Below are 24,779 nucleotides of genomic sequence, written 5' to 3' on the forward strand. Positions count from 1 at the left end.
GCCACTAGGCCAGGCAACCAGGCTCAGTGCCCGTGACCCAGGCTGGCCTGAATTCCGGGTGCCGGGGGAGAGGCTGCGGGGCAGCGGGGGAGCAGTGCTGGTCATGGGGTCCGAGGCCCTCCTCCGGGGGCCGGGCACCGGCCCAGCACACCAGATGGCTCTTTTGACGCGGGAGCGCTGGCCGCCAGAGCGGAAACCCCTAAAGAGCTCGCAGCTGGCCTGGCTCAGCGCTCCCTGGGGTTGTTTTTGCTGGAAGACAATTCCACAAGCCCCGTGGGCCTGGCCGGGAGCAGCAGGCGCCTGGTGGATTCGGACCTGCCTCCTTGGAGCCTCTCTTTGGGCCTGAAGGCAGGGAGGCAGGGCCCAGGCTGGGTCGAGGCTAAGGTTATTGGGGGGCAGGGGGAGCTGCCTTGCTGCCCTGTCCCCTGCTCAGGACTGTCCCCAACTTCCTGTCCAGGGCCCAACCTGTACTCACTCAGTGTCCCCACGGCCTTGAACCCCCAGATTGAGGGGAGAGAGCTGAGGGCAGTGGCTGCTGAGTTCCTTGAATGACCAGAGAGGCAGCCTGGTGGAGGCAGGTGGCTGGGCCGGGCCTGGGACTAGACCTGCGGTCCCCCGTCTCCCTGCCGGCACCACTGCCCTTCCCCCCCCCCCCCCCCCCCCCCCCGCCCTTCACCCTACCCCAGCTCTGCCCAGGGAACCGCCTCTTCACTGCAGCACCAGGATTCATGCTTTGTTCTTGGGGATGCAGGGCCCCGAGCAGGGTGTGCCAGGCCCTCGGCAGTCTCGCCCAACATCTGCCCACCAGGAGTCACCCTCTGCCCAGTGAGCTCCTGTGTCACCTGCTAAAGGTGTGTCCTCTACGGACTGTGCCCTGCATCTCGAGCAGTGGTGGTGGCTGGGAGGGAACCGTCCGGCTGAGTACGGCGCGGGCCGATGTGGCCTGTCTAGTTGATGGGTGAGTGAGCACAGCCACAAATCCAGGCCACACCGGGGCACAGGAGGGCAGAGGTCAGGAATGGAGTGGGGTGCAGGGCCACACGGGGCTCGGGGCATCCTGAGGCCGTGGGGTACAGGGCGGGTTCAGGGGTCAGGGTGCTTGCACACGCTCAGGCTCTGCTCGGTGCCAACAGGGCTTTGGCAGGGCCATGACCGCAGTCGGCTGTGTCAGAAGACGGAAAGGACTCGCCTGGAGCTGCTCTAGGACCGGCCGCTGTGAGAGTAGGTGAGCCACTGGCCAGGCTGGAGCTCAGCCCCCTGCCCACTAGTAGCCCCCTCCACAGCAGTGCCCAGGCACGAGGCCCCCTCACATGAGGGTGGGGACCAATGCCCTGCAGTGTCCCAGGGCTGCCCGCTCCAGCCCCCGAGGCCATGAGAGCCAGCATGGAGACCCAGGGTCCTGTGAGACAAAGCCACGAAAAGAGGCTGGGCGTGCCGGCTCTTTCTGGGATTTTTATTTCTTTAAAATAATTCATACAAATGGTTACAGTCACGAACATGATTTTAACCAAAATACTGCTAGCCTACCACATCAGCAGGATGGCACCGCACAGGCCAGAGCCGCACTCGCACCCCTGGGTCAGCGCCGAGGGCCAGCACTGCGTGCTCCCGCCTGCTGCTATGTCGCGGTGCCGTCTTCATTTGGAACGGGGGTTCATGCCAAAATTAGGAAAAACAGCCTTGGTTTTGTTTCTCTAAATTATTCTAAAAATAAGACAAGCAGATAGAAAAACAATGCACTGTGTGGCATAGAAAGAAAACGGGGAGGGTCCGTAGTCCTGAGAAGTTTGCCAACTGCCGTGCACGGCACGTTCCGCGGAGAAGGAGCGACCGAAGGGCTGTGACGCCCTCGGCCTGGTGGTGACAGCTAAGCAAACAAATCCTTGGTGATGTTCTAAAGGCTGCACACAGACAAGGACATTCATGATAGAATTAACTACTAACTTCTTTTGCTTAACGAGACGCAAAAACACGGGGCAGCACGGGCCCTCAGGACGGGACTAGTCAACGCGGGGAGGCCGGCGCCACCTCCGCTGCTGGGCGCCGGGACAGTCTCTGGAGTGCCACCGCCACCCAAGGGCGCCTCCTCCGCTGGCGCCTATCCGAGGCCTGGCCACCGGCACCGAGGCTGCAGAGCTCCGCCCGCGCTACAACTGGTCACTCGAATGGTCTCTATCCGCCTCGGGCTTGACGGTTTGGCCGGGAGAAGGGGCGTGGGGTGGGTGGGACACCGGGGGCAGGCCGTGGGACAGGGACATGGCGCTGGGGACAATGCCTTCAACAGCGGCTGGGATGCCACTGGGAGCCACGCCCACCACGCCCGGGGGGTACCTGCTAGGAAAGGAGGGAGGCCACCATGAGCCCAGTGGCAGGGCAGGGCGTTGCGCCCTAAGCTGTCTGCTGAGAGGACCCTGCCTGGGCCCCCTCCGCCTCCCCATACCCTGACCCCCCTCGGCCTCCCCGTACCCTGCCCCGCGCCCGCCTCCCCAAACCCTGAACCCTGCGCCCAGCATGGCCTCCGCCCACATGGTCTTGTTCCCACCCAGCCTGAAGGCCACCCTCCTCAGGCTCTAACTCCCGACCTTTGTGTCTACTGGGTCCATGGGAGCACAGCCATCCAGGCCCAGAGCCCGGCTGAGCCCCTCTCCCCCGAGAGCTGTGTCCCTGACCACTGTCCCCGCCCGCTCACCTGTAGGCGGCCCCGTTAAGCTCGGGGTGCACGACGGCCGGGTCCATGCTGGCCCAGGGGGCGGCGGCTGCCAGGTGGTCCTTGTTGACACAGTTCTTCAGGCTGTCGGGGACCCGGCCTGGGCGGCAGGGCACGGGGAGGATGGTGTCCGAGTTACACAGCTGCCACTGGGGGCCCCAGGAGAGGCAGCTCGGTCGAGAACACGGGTCCCCCAGCCAGGCCTCCCTTCCTCCTGGCTCCTCTCAGTATGGGGGTGCCGTCGGTCTGGTCACCCCCACCCTGTCCACTAAGCCCAGGCCAGGCTGACCAGTGTTGTCTGACTTACAAGGCTGGCAATGGGTGACACGTCAGCTGAACCCCAGGGGTGACAGGGAGGGAGGGTCATAAGGGAGGCGCGGGAGAAGGCCTGGGCTGCCCGTGCGCGACCAGAGGGAAGACCAGGCCCGCCTCCCAGCCTCGGCCTTGATGTCCCCCAGGGCGGGTCCCTCTTGCTCCCTGCCCAGGGCCAGCACAGGACGGATTCTGCTGAATGAGAGGCGGAGGTGCTCCCACCCGGGTCTCCTGGTGAGTGCTCGCCTCAAAGAGCCTCAGAGGACCCCAGGCCCTGCTGGAGCCTCACCCAGCCCACCTGTGATGGCTCTCCGGATCTCCCGGGCCGCCTCCTCGCGCATCTCAATGGACGCCTGCTCGCTATACCAGGCTGCGTGGGGGGTGCAGATCAGGTTGGGGGCATCCTTCAGGGGGCCCTGGCTGAAGCTAGGACAGCAGAGCGCAGGTCAGAGCCACAGCCCGGCACCTGCCCTCCATCAGACCCAGGGGTCCTCAAGGCAGTTACATCTGTCCCCGGGCTCCCGACCGCAGGGGGCGGGGCCTCGCCTGGAGGGAACACTGGTCCCAGGAGCTTCTGGCTCTCAGACCCCAGGCCCTCCTGGCACCACCGTTTCTAGGGCACCACCCTCCCAGGCCGGCCTGTGCCGCAGACTGGCTTCTCGGCTGTGGGGCCTCTGGACATTGCCACACGGGGGCCGGCCACCTGGCACACCTGGGCAACCCGTCAGCACTGTGCCCTGGGCTCTGGCAGGTGCAGGCCCTGAGAGCTGTCCTGGCCTAGGTGCTATGCTGGCCACCCGCCTGCTGAGACTTGGCCGGGCCCGGGGGGAAGGTCCTCCTGGAGCAGGGTCGTGGGCTGGACACGGAGCCCAGTTACACCCCTGCCCTCGGATGGCTGGCCGCTGGAGGCTGCGGCCTGGTGGTGCATGTGGGCACCGGGCCTCACATCATGAGTGCTGATGCCAGCTAGTGAGGGGCCTGAGCCTGGGGAGGGAGTGCCCGGCGGGAGAGGCGCCGTCCTGAGACCACCCAAAGCCCTGCCAGGAGTCACCTGAAGGGCTCCGACTCGTGCACGTCCAGGGCCGCGCCGCGGATCCGCCCCTCCTTCAGGGCCTGGGCCAGCGCCTTCTCGTCCACCAGGCCGCCCCGGGCTGTGTTCACCAGGAAGGCCCCTTGTCGCATCTGGAAGACACCAAACAACACCCAGAGCAAGTCACCCCAGGCCGCCTCACTACCCTGCTGCTGGAAGGGGGGCAGGAGGGCGCACTTGGGCACTTTCCAGACAGGCACCAGGCTTGCCGGTGAGGCCTGGGGCTGTGCCTCGTGGCCCTCGCTCCCCCAGCTGGCCTCCGCGGGCTCAGCCTGTGTGGCCCCCACTCCCCCACGTGGGGGCAGCCCGGTTCCAGCCCTGCCAGGTGCAGGGCAGCTCAGGATACACTGGGTGAGCGTGTGGGTTGCCCAGGGCCAACATTCTGCTGTGATGTAAGCCTCCACCCTCAGGCGGCCCCAAGACCCTCCGGTCCCTGTGTCCACCCCATTTGTGGGGAACTTGACGCCAAAAGCTCCGCGGCTTCACCTCTGCCATAGGCCTCGGCCTTTTAGGAGCTTCTGGTGGGGAAAGTCCAAAGCAGGGAAGGGCGCTGGCCCTGGGACCAGCTAGCAGGGGCCTCTGTCGCTCACTGTGCGTGCCTTGTGCTGGCAGAGCGGACCCTCCGCCTGGCCCCCCCCCAGCCCCCTGGCCCTGACCTGGCCCCGGCCCTGACCTCTGACCCCGCCCGCCCACCTGCTTGACGGTGAAGTCGTTGACCAGGTGGTGGTTGTGCTCGTTGAGGCCGCAGTGCAGGCTCACGCAGTCGCTGTGGAACAGCAGGTCCTGCAGGGTGCTCACCCTCTGCAGCCCCAGGGCCCGCTCGGTGCCGTCCGGCAGGTAGGGGTCGTAGAAGAGCACGTTGAAGCCAAAGGCCTTGGCCCTCAGCGCCACCGCCTGCCCGACGCGACCTGGGGGGAGACCGGCGTCACCTCGGCCAGGGCCCCCTGCCTCCGTGCAGACGCTCAGCGTGGGAGCAGACCCTCTGGGCTCCAAGGCTTCTGCCCCCCGATACTGAGCATGGGGCCATCAAGTCAGTAGCCACGGGACCCCCCACTTGGCCATGCAGGGGCTGGAGGCAGCCCACAGGGAGCACACATGGACGCTCAGTGGACACGAGGGGGCCGCGCACGGGGTGGGGCTGAGGGTCCGGCCTGCCCCATGTGTGCTGGGCCAGACGCCACCCACCCCAGGACAGGCGCTGCTGCATGAGCCGGCGGGTGAAGACCGTACGGCAGCGGGAACACCTTCCTCCCCCCACAGCCGCTGCTGGGGACAAGCCCTGGCGGGCAAAGTGGCAAAGGGACCTCAGGGCCACCTGGCCCTCATCTGAGGGCCACGTCCACTCAGCCATCACCATAGGCAGGGAGGGCAGCAGGGCGAGCATGCGTGTGCGTGGGGCCTGTGGCTGGTATTTTTGGGCACACAGGCCCGCACAACCGCGGGCGGGGCCCCCTCCACTCCTCAGCGTCTCTGGGTGGGGCACCTCATCGTCCGCTGAGCCCATGCAGACGGTGAGGACAGAGGTGAGCTCACCTAGTCCGATGATGCCCAAGGTCTCCCCACGGATTCTGGCGGCTCCAGAAGCCACTTCCCGGATCTGCTCGACGCTCTGGACGCGAGTGCCTTCCCGCAGCGCCTGGTGCAGCCAGGTGGTCCTGCGGTACAGGTTGAGGATGTGGCACATGGTGGAGTCGGCGGTCTCCTCCACGGACGCCGCCGGCACATTGCAGACAGCGATGCCTGGGGACACAAGACAGCTGGGTGGTCACCACGGCCATCCCAGTGCTTCGCCCGTGAGAGCCAAGGACACGCCCCCAGGCCATGTGGGAAAGCCGCCCACCGGGCGGACGGAGGAGACAGGACAATTGGACACCTGGGCCCTGGCTGGACCACCTGCTCCTCCACCTTCCAGGAAGGGGCCGTGGTCAGGGAAGAATCTGGAACCAGCCCCACAGCCACACACACCTACAGGTCTCACTCCTGTCTCTGGGCTCCCTGGGCCAATGGAGGCTTCGTTTTAGAGGGATGGGGCCCCCTCTCATCCCCCGCAGCCCCCCATGGCCATCCTCCCGTCCCCCGCAGCCTGTGCCCCATGGCCCCGTCCTCCCAGCCCACCGGGCCCCCTTAGCAGAGTGACCCTGGAAAGCGAGCTGGCTCAAGTTTCTCCATGCAAGCCTCGGTCCCCACTTCTCTCCACGTGGCCCCCGCCCACGCTGGTGGGTCCCACCGTGAGGCAACGCTGCTCCTAGTCCAGGGGTGGGCAAACTTTTTGACGTGAGGGCCACAATGGGTTCTTAAACTGGACTCAGAAGAAGGAGCTGCGGCCATGTTTCCCGACGTTGCCATGTTAACACTGCTGCTGGTGAAGGAGCGGAGGAGAGAGCAAGAGAACCCTCCGCCCTTTCGGCTCCGCGGGCCGGATAGAACAGCCGAACGGGCCGGATCCGGCCCGCGGGCCGTAGTTTGCCCACGGCTGTCCTAGGTCCTAGGACCTAGGATCTGCCCCAGTGGCTCCATCCCCCTCCCTGAGTCCTGGCCCTCACCCTCCTCCCCGGCAGCCTGCATGGCGCACCCCTGGTCTCCCGTCAACCATCTCCCTGACGAGGAGGAGGTCCCCGGTGGCTGGGTTGGGGCCGGGCACACAGACGGCTGCATGAGGACCCAGTAAGGGCCACACCCCAACTCCCTGGAAAATGCAGGAGGGGGTGCAGGGAGGCCAGGTGGGAACCAAGCTGCTGCCCACCCGAGAAGGGGCAGCAGGTCCCAGGACTTCTGCGGGTGACAGCAGGGCATGCCCAGACTGTTCCTGGCTAATGGTCAGCCCAGCCGTGAAACCGTGAGACTGAGGGCCAGCTGTGCAGGGACAGGTCCCAAGGACACCAGCTCAGAAAGTGTCCAGGCCTCAGCCTACCTGCAGGCGCCGCCCCAGAGACACTGCCACGGGAGGTGTCAGCAGTGACCCCAGGACCTGGGGGAGGGGTGCCGGCTACAGCCTCGGGTCTGCTTGGGTGTGGCCGTGCCTCCCTGGCCGTGACCAGCACAGGAAGGGGAAGAGATAGCAGAGCATCGAGGGAAGGGCAGGCAGCCCAGCAAGGTGCAGTCCACGTTAAATCCGCTTCACGGTCATGTGCACATGTGTGCATGTAGTCACATGTGTGCACACACTCCTGCATGTCCTAACTCACAACACACACTGCCTTTCCAGCGTCTCCTGGATGGGGCGTGTGAAACCCAAGGACACTGGCCGCCGGCCCCAGGGAGTGTGGGAAGCTGAGGCCGAGTGCCAGCTGCCCCGACACACAGGCGTGGGCAGCACTGGAGCCTGCACATGCCGGGGGGCCGACCCCGTGGGGCCCCATGACGCCAGCTCACAGGCCACCTGCAGCCAAGCCGCGGGGGCTGCAGCAGGAGGCTTGCTGTGAAGCAGAAGCCGGCACCGCACAGAATGTGGGGAGGTCACTCCAAGGACACCCGGCGACGGCAGAGAGAAAGGGCCCCTCCTACCTAAGTCCCCAGCCGACTTGGTGTCGATGTTGTCAAAGCCGCTGCCGATCCGGACAATTATCCGGAGGGCTTTGAACTTCTCCAGGTCCTCCCGGGTCAGCGTGATGGTGTGGTACATGAGCGCGCCCACCGCCTCGTTCAGCACCTGCGGCGAGGACAGCGGCCGTGAGCCTGGAAGCTGCCGCCCGTCGGCCCAACATGGGCAGAGGCCCCATGGACACGTCCCCTCAGCCCCGCCCTGGCTGGGGCCACCAGGAGCCCCGTAGCTTCCTGTGTGCGCAGCAGGCTTTTGGGTCAGAAGCCGCCTGAGCCGACCAGGTGCCTCAGCCAGGAAACCCGGGGTCCCTGCCCCCCACCAGCATGGGAAGGGCAGGCACGGGCAGCAGACGCTAAGATGGAGAATGCTGAGCACCGGAGGACACCGCGTCCAGAGCCCAGACCCACCCGCGGCACCAAAGCCACAGGACGGGGCGTGTCCCCTGAGAGTTCAGATGAGACCGAGGGCTCACTGCTTTCCTTGCCAAACCACGGACAGGAGCACAAACCTCCCCACAGGCAGGGCCCGGCACAGCTGCCTCATGCAGAGCAGAGCCAGCACACCTGGCTCCCCAGGGAGCCCCTTGTGGTCGAGGAGGGCATCGGGCCCAAACCCTAGGGTTGGGTTCTGGGGAGAAACGCTCTGGGAACAGCCAGATGTAGGCAGATAACACACAACGTCCCATCTCCGGGCTCAAGGGCAGAGGCCATGGACCTGGGCCACTGCTCCGAGAAGGGCCAGAGGCACTGGTATGACTAGGACGTGCGGTTGCTGGGGGACAGGACTTGTCCTTCCCTCAAGGACAGAGCAGGGGGCCCTGCAGCCAAGGACCCCTGAGTCGCTGAAACACAGTGGCCGGTGGAACCCTGGGCTGCTGTCTGCCCTGCAGGCTGAGCCTCCTAGATGGCAGGGAGGCCAACCTGACCTGGGCACCCAGGACAGGGAGGCCGAGTGCCCGCTGCGCACAACTTCCCAGGCTCCCATGTGCCATGTGTGAGCCGAGGGAGAAGCCTGTCGCACCCAGGAGAGCCTGGATGTGGGGCCCGTTAGGCGGGTGAGTAGAGTGGGTTTCCATGTGTGGGATGCAGGGCTAACTGCCCGCCTCCTCCTCCCACAGCAGCCTCAGCTGTCGCTGGACAGACAGCCAACCAGAACAAAGACAGTTCCCTGGGGGCGGCCTGGAGACGCAGCCTTGGGGGCCTGGACCCTGGTCCTGCAGGCACTGGGCTGGCCAGGACTTGTGAGATAAAGGGAGTGGCCTGCTCCTGCCTGGGATCTGGGACCAGCTCCTGGAGGCAGAGCAGAGCTGAGTGGGTGTGTGGCTGACCTGCTGGGTACCCGCCCCAGGCAGCGGGGGTCAGGGGATGTCAGGCAGCACAGGCACAGACCTCTGGTGCCAGGATGGCCCTGGTGTGGGAGGGGAGGGCCCTGTGTGACAGCAGAGTAGCAGCCAGTGCCCATGGGGCAGAGGGGACAGGAGGGCGTGGGGAGGTGGACACAGCTTAGGCGGTGAGCGTGGCGAAGGCCACAGGGGGGAGGGGGTGGGGGAGGGCTTGGCCGGTAGGACCCAGGAAGCCCCCTCTGGACTCCCTCTGCTGTGTGAACTGGGGGGCCGCCACAAGAGCTGGTGAGGAGGGACTGTGGCAAGTTGAGGGGGGGCAGATTGGAGGGTGTCCGCTGTGGGCAGGCACAGCCGTACGCAGGCCTAACCCTGAGGCTTCACCGGCAGCGAGGGCTCCGTCCCCGCGAGGGCGGCCCAGTGGCCTGCCGCCTCCCACTGCTGGGCGCTCGGCTGCGTCCAGTGCTTGTCCATGTCCTTGGTGTTCTCCCCCCACCTGGCCGCGCAGCGCTAGACGCTAAATGGGAAATATGATGGATGCAAGTTGCCATCTAGGATTCTAGCTTTAGCTTGCATTGCTGAGTGTGACCTGCCCACATGTGTCTTGTAAGTTATCTTCCCACGTCCTAGTCCTTTCCTCGCCTATTTTTAATCACCTGGCGCCAGGTGCAGGCTCAGAATAGGGACTGCGACGCTACTCAGAGCTGCTCCCGCCCCGGCCGGTGGGAGGCCACGCTCCAGTGCAGAAGCAAGCCCACAGCCAAGCCCGTTCCGCCCAGGGACCATCACGGCTGTGCTGTCTGGCCTCCAGCCACTCTCCGTGCAGGTTCCCACAGCTCCTGGGGTTGCAGAGTAGCTGCGACACCCGGATACCGTGTCAGCTCCGGGAGGAAGTCTGTCCCTGGGACCTACTGCTGCCCAGGGGTGCTGGGGTCCCACCCCAGCAGGTCCAGGGGTCCCCAAAGGTGTGGATGGAGTCAGCGAAGTGGGAAAGACTCAGAGGCAGCGTTCAGTTGATCAGCATGGTTGGGTTCTCTAGCCAAGTTCTGGTCAGGATCTCCAGCCAGGTTCTGTAGCCATGTTCTCTCGCTAGGTTCTCCAGGTTCGGTTGCCCGGTTCTGTAGCCGGGTTCTTCAGCCAGGTTCTGTCTAGGTTCTCCAACCAAGTTCTGTAGCCAGGTTCTGTCCAGGATCTTTTGCCATGTTCTCTCCAGCGAAGTTCTTCTGTCTCTAGGTTCTGTGTAGGTTCTGTGTCTAGGTTCTGTGTAGGTTCTGTGTCTCTTGGTTCTGTCTTCTAAGTTCTGTGTCCTGTTGTCTTGTTACATCTGTATTTATACCAGTTGATTCCAATCCTATCAATCTCTATTCCAAAGGTTAGGGCGTTTCTTATCTCCATTCCAGGGAGTAAAGATTATGTAGCTTAAGCATGATTGTTCGTAGTTAAAGTGATTAATTACCCGCCTGGCACTTAGTTAAGAGGTTTTATTCCCTCCCTAACTTCAGGGGAAAATCCCTACCTGGGGAAACAACCTTTCTCAGAGAGGTGACCTTGGTTAAAACACATAGTGCCAAGAAGGTGAGCAAACATATTAAGAACAGTATGCCATATACGCCAGGTCCCTTCAGACAGCAAGGATGGACTGGCTCCCGGCACAGGGGTGCCCAGGCCGACATCCACTCAGGCCCCTCCCCTGCAGCTGTGTGACCAGGCCAGCGACTTAACTCGGTGGCTCAACCCCAGGACAGGGGTGACACGTCCCACGCGCACAGCCTCTGAGCACGGTCCATGGCAGCAGGGCCCAAAGGGGGCCATTCGGGCACCGTGGCAAAGCCAGGGTTTGGTGGGCACCAGCACAAGCTTTGGGGGCTTCTTTCCATTTCCCTGGTCTCCCACGTCCACATACACAGGCAGGGCCCCTCTGAAGCTTCCAGAAGGTTCCACGATGAGCAGGCACATGCAGGACCAGCGTGGATGCTTCCATTTCTCCTGGCAAGAGGACAGCTGCCTTGGGCCACAGCCCCTTGTGCTCCCACAGCAAGTGGTGCCCAGTGCTGGGGTGGGGGTCCCCTGCTGGCTCGCGGTTCCAGGGCCTGGAGCATCGACCGTGTCTGTGATCCTCCCCACCCCCACGTCTCCCCTGCCTGGGGCACTTGCACATGCGACCTCCTTGCCGTCCAATCGGACGGCCTCTACTACCCACGTATCCTGCAGGAACGGCTGTCCTGGTCTCAGGGCAGCAAGCGTGTCCCCGCCATGGTCCTCAGTGCCCACGGACCAGGGGTCTTGGGCAGCGCCCACGCCTTTGCCCACTGACCGGAGGCCATTCCGTCCCCTTGGAAGGGCTTTTCCGTCTGTCCCACCCTCTCAGCTCGGACACGCCTCCCAGCAGTCCCCCGGACGCCACGACAAAGTGTTCCTGCACTTTCCTGGACTCCTCTCCTCTCTGCCCGGCCCAGTGCCTTCGTCCTGGGACTGGCTCCCGGTGAGGAGGGTCAGCACCCACCAGCCCCGATGGACGCAGCATCTGGGCGCCCAGCTTCCTCTCGCCGTTGCCTCCTCCTCCACAGGAAGCCTGTGCTGCACGAGCAGTTCCGTCCATGTGCCGTCCAGCAGCTGCGAAGCACCCACTGCAGCTGGGCCGGCCCTTGGTTTTGCCGGTGCCGGTCGAACCTGGAACTCGCGTGGAGTGCAGGCGCCTTTCTGCACGCACTGTGGTGATGACAGCTCCTTCCGCAGCACTTAGAGGAGGTTGACATCCAGCCGCTGTGAGGGGACGGGGTTCCCCACCCAGTGACACAGCAGCCACTGTCCCGCCTCGCACAGCCTTGCGGGCGGCCAGGGAGCCTGTGTTGACCCCACGCTCTGGAGCTGGGCTCCTGTCTTCTTCCCGGGCATCCCCGTCCTGAGGGCGGCGGAGGTGCCAGCCGTCATGTCTGGGTTCCAGCAGAAAGAGGGACGGTGCTCTGCACACAACGCCGCTGCCCTTGCCCCGCCGCACTCGGCCGCCCCCGGGAAAGAAGTGCTGCCCAGCACTGTCCACTGGGGACACGCCAGAGGGCACCCGGTCACAGCCCGCCCGGGGCCGGCGGCCTCTCCTCCCTCATCTTCTGGCTTCTCTGGACTGTCCTGCCCACTTTCCCATGAACGTTTCATGTCCACCCCTTTTAATGGCCAGCTCTTCCTGGGCAAGCCGTCCTCCTGGCTGAGGGTGCTCCCTGCACAGGCAGCAGGCACTTCAGAGCTGAGGACGCTACTTCGGGAGGTGGACGCCAAGGGCAGAGGTGCCGTCTGTCCGTCGCTGGGTGGGTCGGGGCCGTCATGCTGAGGGCCCGGCCCAGTCCTGCCCGGGGGCTGCCGCTGGCTCCCGTGGGATGGGATTAACTTACTGAGTTGCTTCTGGTCAGTTACAACCTTAGAAGAAGCATCTGTTTGGTCTGTATTCAAACTTACTGGCAAACTTGTTTGACTCCTGCTGATGACTTTTTAAATTTCCCACCTGCGTGTCTCTTTTGTCCTATGAACTGTTTTTTTAGGGATGTCTTTCCAGCTTGGAAGTTAGAGGGCTCACAAGTGGCCAACATTGCAGAGGGTACCTGTCCCCAGCCAGCTCCCTCGGGACGACCTCGCCCACTTTCCAACTGCCCTGCCCGTGCGCCTGTGCGCCCAGAACCGGGATTTTATCACCTGCCATTCGAGCAGCCTCACAGACACAGGACTGGGCCGCCAGCACCAGACTCCGCCGGTCAGCTCCTCAGTCACGTGTGGCCCACCAGCATCTCATCGCTGGAGACCAGCAGGGCAGCACCCACCCTCAGACCTCAGCCTTGGCCCCGCACCATGGCCCTAGCGCCTTCTGCAGGTGGGCGGCTCTCTGGGCAGCTCACTCCCTTTGCAGTGTCCGTCGCCCGGGGGAGGGACGTGTGTCTCAGGGCAGGAGCCAGGAGTAAGGCTGCCGGGAACCTTTCTGCACGTCAGCTGTGTTTCTCTGGGATAAAACCCAAAAGTGTGGCCGTGGGTATGACAGGCAGGTGCCAGCCTATCGGGAAACCACAGGTGTCTTCCCGGGGCCGCACCGGCCTCGCCGCTGGCCCTGGGCGCTGTGGGCCGCGTCTCAGCAGGCATCTGCCCCCCGTCATTCGGAGACCCCGTTAGAAGCGTGTGGGTGCCACAGCGACCCCTCTCCCCACCCCTGTCCTCGTCCTGACCGCTCCTCCCATTAGCTGGGCTCTTCCAGGTCTGGATCCCCTGCAGCGTTTACCCAAATCTGCTGCCACTTCCTAAGCTCTCAGCTCCTTATCGAGCCCACGCTTGTTCTCCCTTTGGCTGTGGCTGTGCTCGCGGCCTGGGTCTCCGCTCAGCAATCCTCTCCACTGCCGCCTGCTGCCTGGGCTGTGGACGACGTGGCGCTAGGACGACCTACAGGAACATGAGGCCGAGGCCACCAGCCCCCTCCTAAGGAGATGGCACCACCTGCGGGGGCCGGTGCGGGCCGCCAACGGCGCGAGCTCACAGCTCACAGCTCACGCCGACCGTGGAGGGTGCTGGGTTCCGTGCCGTGCTTTCTCCAGGCCTGACCCAGACCAGGGGGCCCTCACGACCCCGGCGGCAGCGAGGCTGCCTCTCCAGAACAGCGGGCACGCCACGCCAGGCCTGCCCCCCCGAGGACCGGCCTCCGGGCCGCTGGCTGGTGGATGCTGGGTTTTTAAAACCGGGTCCCGCTTCCTCCCTGTCACAGTGGGAAGGTGGTTCTGAAGGACCGAGTCGGCCGTGACTACAAACAGAAAACCAGGTTAACACACTTCCCATCGTGGGGAGCCCAGGACCCCCGAGCAGACACCGCCCACCGCAGGCTGCCGGGCCCGGCCCCGGCCCCACAGCCCCCGCTCGCCTCCTGGCAGAGCTGCTGGGATGGAGACGACGGACAACACAGTGCCTCCCCTCCTCCTCCCCACAGGGCGGTGCCGCCGGCAGCGATGGCCCGAACCCCTGCAGGCCCCGCCCACGCCGAGCGCGTGTCACCTTCTCGTGGATCTCCTGCGTGGACTGCGCGTCACAGAAGGCCACCGTGGCCACGTCCTTCAGGATGGGCATCTCCACCGTGCAGTCCCGGCCGTCCAGCAGCGCCACCAGGGGCCGGGGGTGCAGGGGCCCGTTCATGATCGGGGGTCGGACGCCTGCAACGACAGACATGGTGCTCAGCCTCCCACGCGGCCCAGGAAACCCGCTGCCCAGCCACCCCCTCGCCCGCCACGCTACCCCGGGGACGGTGCTCCATGTCCAGTCCCCTGGCCCTCGTCCAATGTGAGTGGCAGCCAGTGGGAAAGCGACAGCTCACTGACCACGACACAGACGCTGGTGACCGGACGCGCGGGCGGAGGCGGCCAGGCGTGGGGCCCGGGCCCCGCAGGGTCGTCTCCACGCGGCACTGGGACACGTTCCCTTCTGCCCCAGGCTGCGGCCCGGCTGCCCCCAACCCCGGCAGGATGGTGCCGGGCAGAGGGTGGACACAGACGCAGCGAGACCCCGACCTCCCACACGAGGGCCCAGAATTACGAAAGCCAGCTCCTTCCGAGGCCGCTGCACGCCCTCTGGGCGAAGGGGACACGGCCTCCCAGGCGTCCCCGTCAGCACCGGGTCACCCCGCCCCTCGCAGGAGCCCACCGCACAGGCCAGCGCCCAGGGCTCAGGATGAGCACCAGGAGGGGGTGCCTGCCAGCCCCCACTGCCACCCCGCCCACTGCCCACCACCACCTTCACAAACAGCAAAGGGGCGGAGATGCCGAGACTCGAGGCCAGCGGCCCGCGTGGGGTCTGCAAGGCCAGACCCCCGCTTCCAGGCCTGTCCGCCGCCCGCGCAGCGGAGAGAGCAACGCGCCAGGCCCGCCTCCGGCTCCACCTGAGAGCGGTCACTTTCGTTTCCGCGAGAATCAGGTTCCCGCGGCCGTTGCTAAGTGACTCGGTCAGCGCCGACTCTCACGCCAGCAAATCCACACGATCCACATGGCACAACCACACCCACACGTGCAGGGTCCTCGGGCCACGGGCAGAGCAGGCGCAGACTGGCCCTGCTGCCGCGACAGGACGGCCACGGTGAGGCCCCGGTGCCAGAGGCCCAGCTGGGACCGGGCGCCTCTGCCGAGGACCAGGGCTGCGCGCGCTCAGCGTCGGGCTCTTGGCCCACGGCCACGTGTGGGTGGGGGCTGGGGGGCCAGGACCATCAAGGTGGTGCGGGAACGGCTCAGCAGTGACACCCTCACCAGCACCGAGGCCACCCACACCAGAGCAAACGCGGTGCCCGCCTGCCGGGGGCTGGGCGGCCGGCGGGACAGCAGGTCTCCATCAGCCCCAGGGCCAACCCTGTGCACGGCCTGAGCACCCCCTCCCTGGCGCTGCCCACAGAAACCCAGCACAGCAGCCACCACGGCCGCGGGCGCCGTCCCCGCAGGAGCCCTCGTGTCCAGACCCTGCACGGGCTGTGCAGGCCCTGGCGGCACCAGAGGTCGGGACGCTCCGGGCGCAGCGCCCCCGGCGGAGGCGGGAGGGTTAGAACTGCCTCCATCCGACTCCCCTACCAACCTGACATTGCCTAAAATGGGCTCGGCTTCCACGACCATGAATTCGACTTTGCCACACGCTTTATCTTCGAATCCCCAGGCAGAACTGCGTCCTGTCACTGGATCCTCATCCCACGTCTTAATTGTCTCGAACCAAAGCTCTTAGGCTCCGGGTCCACGGCAGCCACCGGCGCCCGCGCCAGGCTCAGAGTCTGACTAAAAATCAAACACAAGAGACACGTTAACGCCGCCGAGGGCTGCCCGGGGTCAGACGCCGGCACTGCCCCAGGCGGAGCTCGGTCCACGCCGGCCGGGCGGGGCCCTACGCTGGCGAGGGAGTGACCGCAGGGATGTGGCCAGAACGGAGACACCGCGAGGGGCCTGCCCTGAAGTCCAGCCGATGTCCCCTCCATGCACTCGGGAACCCCCAGAGCTGTCCCCACCCGGAGCCACCAGTGCCCATGAGCCAGGAGGCGAGGGAGCAGGTCTGCAGCCAGTTCTGCAAGCTTCTCCCTCAGGTTCCTATAGCTTCCTGGCCGGTGACTCCAGCACGGCCACCGCGGAGGGGCCGCAGGTGCAGCCCCGACAGGGACGCGTCCCCACGGTGAGCCCAGCGGGGGCTTCCCCAGGTCAGCGCACACACCACTGGCCTCCCGGGCAGCGCCAGGGACGGGCACTCCGTTCAGCCGCTCTCCCCAAAGTGCTGCGTGCGCAGCTCTGCCCGGGCGGGTGACCGGAAGGTGGCCAGGGCCCGAGGGCACGGAGGCCTCGCACCATCAGGGACCAGCGCAAGGAGGTTCCGGCTGGGAACGGGCACAGGGCTGATCAGACAGGTGCTGGAACACGCAGGTGTGCACCGCGACGCCAGGTGGGCCCCGCCCCCGCCCCCTGGGAGACCGGGCAGCCTGGCCCCACTACAGCCGGGATGGCCCCACGGATGTGCACAGCCCTCACCCCCCAGGACCCGGGCTGCGGGCCCCCAGGAAGCCAGGTGAGGACAGCCAGCCACAGCCACAGCAGGTGCAGCCGTGCATCCCAGGCGTCGAGGACGGGCTGCTCCCCAGGCCTCCGCACCTGGAAGCATCTCCCTCCGTTCCCTGCGGGCCACGCGCCACACCGACCGCATCCCCAGCTCCCGCCACACAGGACTCTGAGCCCTCTCCTCGCGGTGGGCTTCGCACCGCACACGGGTCCACGGCAGCCCCAGCTCCTCAGTCCCCTGTGGCAGCGCCCTGAGACCTGTCCCCCACCGGATCCTCGCTCCTGGGTGCAGCCTGCTCCCCCGGGCTGACCCCTGTGGCAGCAGAGCCCGTCCCTCCCGACCCCTCGAGTCACCACCATCAGCTCTTCACAGGCCAGGAGGGCAGCAGGTCCAGGCGGGCACGGGCCTTCCCAGTGCCAGGCACGGGAGGCCCCACCTGCCCAGGCCGGACGCACCTGTCCCCGCCACGCCCACTCCGCATGGACAGCGGCTCCCCTGGGAAGGACTCGACGCCCCGAGGAGGGGTCCCTCCTGACCTCTCATGACAGAGACTCGCAGCCACTCAGCACTCAGCTCTACGACACGCGTGACTCAGAACACAGAACACGGGGAACAACGTTCCACTGCAAATGACGGAACCTTTAACTTCGCTGCACGAAGTGTCCAGTGAGTCAGTCCCGCAGCCGCCACCCACCGACCAGGGCAGGGACGCCTGGGCGGGTCCGGGACAGGGCGGCTGTCCCAAGGCCCTGCCCACCGGCAGCAGGTGGCAGCAGGCCCGTCGGAGGCCAGTCTCACCCTCCACCCTGACCTCCACAAGGACACGGGGGACAGCGCAGGGCCGAGGGCCTGGGGCAGCACGCGGCCCGGAGGACACCGGCCGCAGGTCACGTGATGGCCAGCGCGGCGGCACCAGCCCCAGGCCTCGGCGGGCCCAGCAGGGCTTCCTCGGAACACGGGGCCGGCGTTTCCTAGCAGCGAGGCGGCCTGCAGCGCTCCCTCCCGCGGTGGGACTGGCCCGCAGGAACGGCTCCCCCAGGCCCCCAAAGGCCTGCAGCCCAAGGCGAACCAACTCGAGATTCCCAGAGGCCAGGAGCTCATTCCAAACAGGCAGCTCCCTCCAGGCAGCCGAGCCGCCTCCTCACACCTGCCCTCCAGGACGGTCCCTGCCCTCCGAGGGCCCAGGCTCAGCCCAGGGCGCCGCGCTGGCGCCGCACACCCGTCCCGAGGGTCCTTGGCGCCCTCGGAGGGGAACCAGGCCCCGGGTGCTCGGGCGTCGCGCCCTGTGGTCCCTGTGCCCACCCCCGATCTTTCGTGAAAACAGCATCAAGGAAGCTCTGCTCTGCCGACAGCTGGCCGTGCTTCCAGGTCCAGGAGTGGCTCGAGGGGCCTGCAGGTGCCTCGCTCAGCGGTACGGCCCGTATAGGGACAGCCCCCCTGGCGACCCGGCCAGTTCACAGTGGGGAGGGGTGGCCGTGCCCAGGCCACCTCCCAGGCAGAGTCGGTCCTCTCAGCCACAGGCCAGCGGGGAGCTCGGATGGGTCACCTCACGTTGCATTAGGCTGCCCAAGGGTTTAGGTGTGAGACCCGCCTGGTCGGGCCAGCCCCGTCCAGTCTCCCACCAGCTCCCAGCCTCACCAGGTCACCCCCGCCCCCCAATGCCCAGAGCCCCGCCCCCATGCCCAGAGCCCCGCCCTGGCAGGTCTGTGGCCACCTCCCCAGGATGATAGGCAGAAACAGCAAGGGCCTCCCTGTTGTCCGCCTGACAACAGGCCCCCAAGTTCCCTGGCTCTGCAGGAAGAGGGGTTTTCTCTCGGGAGACAGAGGGGCTTGAGGGGCCAGTGCACAGCCCACTGGCTGAGCCGAGGCTAAGCTTCTGGAGGAGATGAGCCCTGGCGGGGGGTGAGGTCCGGTCCTGCAGCGTGGGTCACCCCACCTGCATGGACGGCCAGGGCTTGAGCCTGCTGTCCCAGTGAGGGACGGCCCTCCCTCATGCTGCCAGCCCAGTGCATCAGCACCAACAAGCAGAGCGGGCTCCTCAGGCCGCACGGCCCAGGCTGCTCACACCGGACACTCCCATGGAGGCCCGTGCTCTGGCCCTGCCAGGCGGCCCAAGGAAGCCCCGCCAAGCCCCACCCACCAGCGGGCTGTGGGGCAGACCTAGCTCTGGACCCCTAGCGCCTTCTCCTGCAGGGGGGTGGCTGGGGGACCTCTGAGGACACTGCTCCCGGGCAGGGCCCCTGGATGCCGCCACGCAGGTGGGCAGGCGGCAGTGCCCCTCACAGCCTGATGCCCAGCTTTCCAAAGCCAAGTGTATTTCTATACAAAGGAAGCTGCTACTTGAAGAGAAGGGGCCCTTGGCTGTCCAGGCCCTCGGCCCTCAGGTGCGCGCAGATGACCTCCAGCCACTGGAGGAGGGGAGGAGGGGAGGTTGGTTCGCGCAGCAGCAGGCTTGGGGCCAAGTTCACCTCCTCCAGGCGTGGCTCCCGCCCCTCAGCAGGAAGTCAATCTGCCCTAACCCCAGATCGCAGAGGTCATCGCTGTGCGGGCCTGGCTCCGGGCCAGGCTCTGGCTGCTCCAGGAACTGCCAGCCTAAAGACCGGTTCTCGGCTTCTCAGCAGCCAAACAAAGCTCGGCCTCCCGCCCGCAGCTCAGGTGTGGCAGCCCCTCCCTCCTGCCGGCTCCAGGGCGGGGGCGGGGCGGGAAGAGGAAGCCGCAGACCCTCCAGGGCTGCAGACCGGCCGCTCCCTGCCACGCCCGGCCCTTCCCACCGGGAGGCCCCGGCCCAGCAGGCTGGGAGCTGACAAGGACTAGAGAGGGCAAGATGGCCACCGGGAGTCGCAGGGCAGGAAGGCAGCTCCCATCGGGCCAACTGCCACCCGGGGTCCTCCCCAGCCCAGCCTGCACCCCCACGGCCTCAGCTCAGGTCCCCCCAGCGGAGCCCCCGGAAGGCCCCTGTTTCGGACATCTTCCAAAGGCGAGGGGGAACGGAGCCAAACAGAATTGGGTCCAAAGCTCTTGAATTATTAAGGTGGAAAAGATCGGCTCAGGGAAGGGCCTGCGGCCTGCAGTTTGCTAAGTTCTGGCGGCGCCCCCGGCTGCAGGGCAGTGCGGGCGCCTGCCCCCACCTCTCCCTGTGCACCCAGCGGAGGCTGCAGGGCTGTGCCGCCTGAAGGCCACCCTCCCCACGAGCCGGACGCTATATAACTCCATACATTCCTAGAAATGGACAAAACACCCCAATGGCAGTACAGGGCCCCCGCTAAGACCACCCGGCTGGAGGGCAAGGCGCCCCCAGCGCGCGGTGCTCAGGGAAAAACCCTCCGTTCTGAGGGCTGCACCCTCCCAAGCAGCCCAGCATCCAGGGCAGCCTGGCCGGCTCCGCGGGCAGCCAAGCGGCTGGAGCAGGGCTACCGACCCCACTGGGCCAGATGCAACCATCTTCCTTTTTCAAAGCGAGCCGTTCGCAGCTAATCGTGCCGCCCCAGTGACACTCCCGAGCCCTTAGGCCCCGGGGGGAGGGGGGAGTTACACCAGGAAGTGACAGATCAGGGCTCCACCTGCGACAGGCCCTGGCCGCTGGGCAGGCCCCGGGAAGCCCAGGGTCCGGAGCCTCTGCCAGGCACCAGGGTCCGGGGCCGCACACTGGGCTCCGGCATCTCAGGCCTGGGGCCCCGGACCTCGGATCTAAGATCTGAGGCCTGGGGGGTGGACACCCGGCACCTGGGATCTAACGTTTGGGGGGCCGGACACCGGGACCCGAGCCCCGGGACCTGAGGCCTGGGGGGTGCGGGCACCGGGGATCTGCGAGAGCCGGGATCAGGGAACCTGACAGGCCCGGGACTGTGAACCGCGGGTCAGGATGCCGGGGGGTGGGGGCGGGAAGGTCGAGGACCCGCGCCCCTTTGTGTCACCTGCGCGGTGGCGGGCGGAGGGCGGCGCCGGCGCACGCGCACTCCCACGCAGCGGCACGCGCACGCGCTCCCCGGCCCCGCCCCCAGCCCGGCGGCGCGCGCACGTCGGCGCGCACGCGCACTCGCACACAAAGCGGCGGCCCCGCCCGCCGCCCCGCCCCCGCGGCCGGAAATGCGCGCGCGCGGCCTTACCGAGCGGCAGGCCCTTGTTGAGCAAGTGCGAGCTGCCCATTGAAAGGCGCGGGCGGCCGCGGGCCCCGATGAGTCCGGCGCGCTCCGCCGCGAGCCCGGCGCCTGGGGCGGCCTGGGCGCCGTCCGCTGCTCCGCCCGCTCTCCTGCGCCCGGGCGCCGCCGTCCGAGCCGCGCCGCGCCGCGCCAGCAGCCGCTCCACCGGGCGGGCGGGGACAGGCGCGCGCGCGCGCGGGCGGGGCTTCCGGCCCAGCGGCCTCCTGTTTCCCGGCGCGGGCACCGCGCAGCACCACGCGGGCGGCTGCAGACGGCGCCCGCCCGCCCCGCCCGCCCCGCCCGGGGCCCGCCTGCCCACGCCCGCCCCGGCCCCGCTCCAGCATCGGCCCGGCCCGGGCCTCCCTGCGTCCCCCTTCCGGCTGCACCACACACGCGCCGGCCCCGCACACCTACCTCCCCAAACGCGGGCTTGGCGGGCGGCCTGGGCGAGCTTCCTGGTCCCCGGTGCGCACAGCGCTGAGACCGGCTCCGAGGCCGCGGAGGAGAGCAGGGCTTCCTGGGCTTGGCCGGGGCGGGGAGGGGAGGGGGCGTCCGGGCGGCCAGGTGTGGCTGCGGAGTTCCCGCCCCGGGCGGTCTGGCCCTCACCTCCTGCCGGGAGCGTGGCGGGTGCTTGGTTCTCGAGGTGCAGGGGGACCTGGCCCCAGGCGGGGTGCCCCGGCCGTGACCCAGGACGAGGGGAAGGGCCCGGCCAGGCCTCCCGGGGGCGGACACGGGGCTGAGGGCAGGTCTGTGGGACGGACCATCCCGAAAGCATCCGTGTTGTCTGTTTTTATAATTCCTGTCGGTGAGGAAGTCGGGCGATTCATAAAGGTGATGGGGAACTCGGTATCTTTGCGAAAAAAATGCTTTTGACCCCTCACCTGGTGCCCCCGTATGAAAATGTCTCCCCGCCTGAGCATCAGCCTGTGACCAGGAGGTCAGGGCTCCATTCCCGGTCCGCTCAGGCCGGGCTGCGGCTCCATCCCCAGTGTGGGGCGAGCAGGAGGCGGCCGACCCAGGATTCTCATCGTTGATGTCTCCCTCTCCCTCTCCCTCTCCCTCTCCCTCTCCCTTCCTCTCGGAAATAAGGAAAAATATATTTTAGAAAGAAAAGCCCACGCTAGACAGGATTAACAAAGCCAAAAGCTGGTGCTCTGAAAAGGCGGGGGGGGGCAGCCCCAGGACCCCACCCGCACTCACACCGCCACTGTCTCGGCCCTCGGTGACCAGGATACAGCAGCAGGGACGGGCGCCCCTCCAGGATGGGCTACACGTATGTTGAGACCTCCATGTCGCTCCCTCTGGGCCACAAAGAATGCGGAGGGGAGCCAGCGCTGCCCCCAGGACTGGAGCCCTGATGCTGGCGGCTCACCCCCCAGGGGAGGGGCAGGGGACCCCGCCTACAGGACGGAGAACCGGACCCGAGAACTGTCTCCACAGCAGCAGGTGGCCAACTGCCTCCGCCCGCAGGACACACCCGAACCCCTCGCAGACCCGCTAGGCATTTACGACTGGAAAATGTCATTACATTGAGTCCGCAGGAAATGGGGCCACGGCAGCCCGAGGTGGGAGGACTCCTCCTGAGCCGCCACAGCACACACCCCCGGCCCCTGTCCCCACCCTGCACGCCCTGGGGACCCTCCGGCCTCCGCTGGAAGCAGAAAGCCCATCCCCTCATCACCCACGATTTTAGCGCCCGCCCCTGCGGGAAGCGAGGCGCAGGACAGGAGGGCACAGAGGAAGGGAGGTGCGGCTTTGTCCGTGGCCTGTGTCTCGGCAGGAGAACTGCAAACCCTGGATGCGAGAAGGTGGCCCAGACGACGCTGGGGAAGGAATGGGTCGGCTAGGGCGCCTTCCGCTTCGTGCACCAGAACGCCCGGCGATGATCGTCTCCCAAGGAGCCGTCCGTCCGGAGCCAGGAGGCTCCCCGAGGATCACCCGTCCGGTCAGCGGAGACCACCTTTGCACCGGTTCCCCTGGGGCTCTCTTTACTTCTCAAGGTCTCACTTTTGCTGCTACAGATCCTAACATCACATGTTCACCCTCGCAGGTCAGAGGCAAAGAGCAATCACGGGTCCCTGCCATCTGCCTTTTCTTAGTGAAAAACCCGGGACCCCAGAACCCACCTGCCTCCTCAGCAGGCACCCCCTCAGGCTCTATTGGCTGGAATGGGGTCCAGTGCCCTCCCGCCCGAGCCAGGCCCAGCCAAGAGGAAAGGGAGGACCGTGACAAATGGCCGCGTCAGCCGGCGTTCCCCGGCACTGCCTCTGCCTGAGCCCACTGCACGCGGAGGCCAGGACAGCTGACACTAACCGGTACCTGCGCAATTTAGCGTCACCCGTTTAGAGGGAAATGGGTGCTGGGAAAGACCAACCATGTTTTCAACAGCAGGTCCAGGACCCCAAGTCCAGGTATAGAATGGATTGTCTCTGGGGACGAAGGCGTCATCTTCGAAAGGGACACAGCAGCCCAGCAGCGAGCGAGACTGACATTTTCCTGGAGGGCGCGGTGGTGGGGACAAGGGCGCTGGGCAGGAGGGCGGTGGGTGCTGTCCCCGTCCCGGGCTCTCCCCTCCGAATAATGGCTCTCCCCTGCCTGCAGTGCCGCCTCCTCTGTCCTGGCCCCAGGCCACCTGCAGCCTGCCAGCCCTGACCATCTTTCTGGGAGGTCTAGGCCATCAGATGGGAGAACCGCTGCAGCCTCAGGCCCGGGCGGCAATCACCATGGAAACCTCGGGGCAAGGACCAGCCCACGTGGCCCACGCCTGCACCGCCAGCACCACCAGCTCTCGGGCTTCCCACTCCGTGGTTGCCCCCAGGACGTGGAGGCTCCGGGTCCGGGTCCGGGTAGAAGGGGCCTGGCGCCGCAGGGGGCAAGGCAGGCGCGGGTGGGAGGGTGGGCAAGGGGCCCGGGAGAACCCCCCACAATGGGCTGGGGCGCTGTGAAGCCAGGGGGTATAAATGCCCGTGGTGCCCAGAGGGGAGGGTCGCCGGCTCCAGCTCCTCCTGCCCCGTCCCAGGCCTGGCTGGGCCCCCGCCTGCGCGCCCCCATATGCTCATTTTGAGGCATCAACATTGAAAGTGCACCTGGGAAGCTGAATATTCTGCTGAAACCCCTAAGATTCTCGCCGCAGAAAAGGATAAAAAAGCCCCTCAGTGCGGGCCTCTCTACCAGAGCACACCCACCCCGTCCTGGGCATGAACTCTTTATTTCCGCTTTGGGAGCTGCTTCCCCCCCTTTTCTCTTCCAGTAGGAAACCTGGGGTTGCACGTGTGACTCCAGCAGCTGTTAACCTGGAAATGGGGCTCAGTCGCTGACATGCGCCCCGGCCTGCAGACAGGCCGCCGGGCGGGGGAAGGGGGAGGGACCAGGGCCGCCGGGGGCACCGACTCCAAGGGCCGCTTCCTGGCGAGTCACTGACCGGAGGGGTCACGCCTGGAGGGGTCCCAGCCTCTAAGGCAGCGGTTCTCAACCTTCCTAATACCGCGACCCTTTAATACAGTTCCTCACGTTGTGGTGACCCCCAACCATAAAGTTATTTGTGTTGCTACTTCATAACTGTAACTTTGCTACTGTTATGAATCGTAACGTAAATATCTGATATGCAGGACGTATTTTCATTGTTACACATTGAACATAATGAAAGCATAGTGATTGATCACAAAAACAATGTGGAATTATATGTGTGTTTTCCTATGGTCTCAGGCGACCCCTGTGAAAGGGTCGTTCAACCCCAACAGGGTCGCGACCCACAGGTTGAGAACCGCTGCTCTAAGGGCTGTTCCGCGGGCAGCCCCGCACCACTCGCCCCCACTGCCGCGCCCCCCATGGGCCCAGCCCCAGTGACCCCGTTCCCATCGCTCTCCACCCCCAGGTGCTGCGGGCGGCCCCACGGTCGGGAGCAACCCGGGGCCAAGAGGCCATCCCGCCCCGCCCCTAGTTCAAGGAGAGAACCGCCCAACTGGCCTCCCCGCTGATTGGCTGAGCGAAAGATAGGCCGGCGGTGATTGGTCGGGCCTGACGCCTCTCGGCGCGCACGCCGCGGCCGCGCCTTCTTCCGCCGCCGGGCCGGTGGGCGGACACGATTGGTGCGGCCGCGCTGCCCCGCCCCCCGG

General features: G+C 66.3%; 1 protein-coding gene across 5 annotated transcripts; it reads right to left on the bottom strand.

Annotated features, from left to right (window-relative positions):
- Positions 1-1,432: 1,432 nt before the first annotated feature.
- On the bottom strand, positions 1,433-21,096 carry CTBP1 (C-terminal binding protein 1). 5 transcript variants are annotated; one of them, XM_036326533.1, is made up of 10 exons: positions 21,079-21,096; positions 15,566-15,759; positions 14,009-14,163; positions 7,614-7,758; positions 5,643-5,849; positions 4,803-5,017; positions 4,071-4,201; positions 3,318-3,445; positions 2,690-2,807; positions 1,433-2,334 (listed from the first exon to the last, which is right to left on the bottom strand). In XM_036326533.1, the coding sequence occupies exons 2-10, from the start codon at positions 15,570-15,572 to the stop codon at positions 2,148-2,150; spliced, it is 1,293 nt and encodes a 430-aa protein (XP_036182426.1). In that variant the 5' UTR covers positions 15,573-15,759; positions 21,079-21,096; the 3' UTR covers positions 1,433-2,147. The 5 variants fall into 5 exon arrangements, with proteins under 5 accessions (XP_036182426.1, XP_036182418.1, XP_036182408.1 ...); XM_036326525.1 differs by lacking the exon at positions 21,079-21,096 and adding an exon at positions 20,632-20,857; XM_036326515.1 differs by lacking the exons at positions 15,566-15,759; positions 21,079-21,096 and adding an exon at positions 20,632-20,858 and having other exon boundaries at positions 1,433-2,331.
- Between the last annotated feature and the right edge of the window lie 3,683 nt (positions 21,097-24,779).

The sequence above is a fragment of the Myotis myotis genome, unplaced genomic scaffold (assembly GCF_014108235.1).
Source record: "Myotis myotis isolate mMyoMyo1 unplaced genomic scaffold, mMyoMyo1.p scaffold_m19_p_1, whole genome shotgun sequence".
Taxonomy (NCBI): Eukaryota; Metazoa; Chordata; class Mammalia; order Chiroptera; family Vespertilionidae; genus Myotis; species Myotis myotis.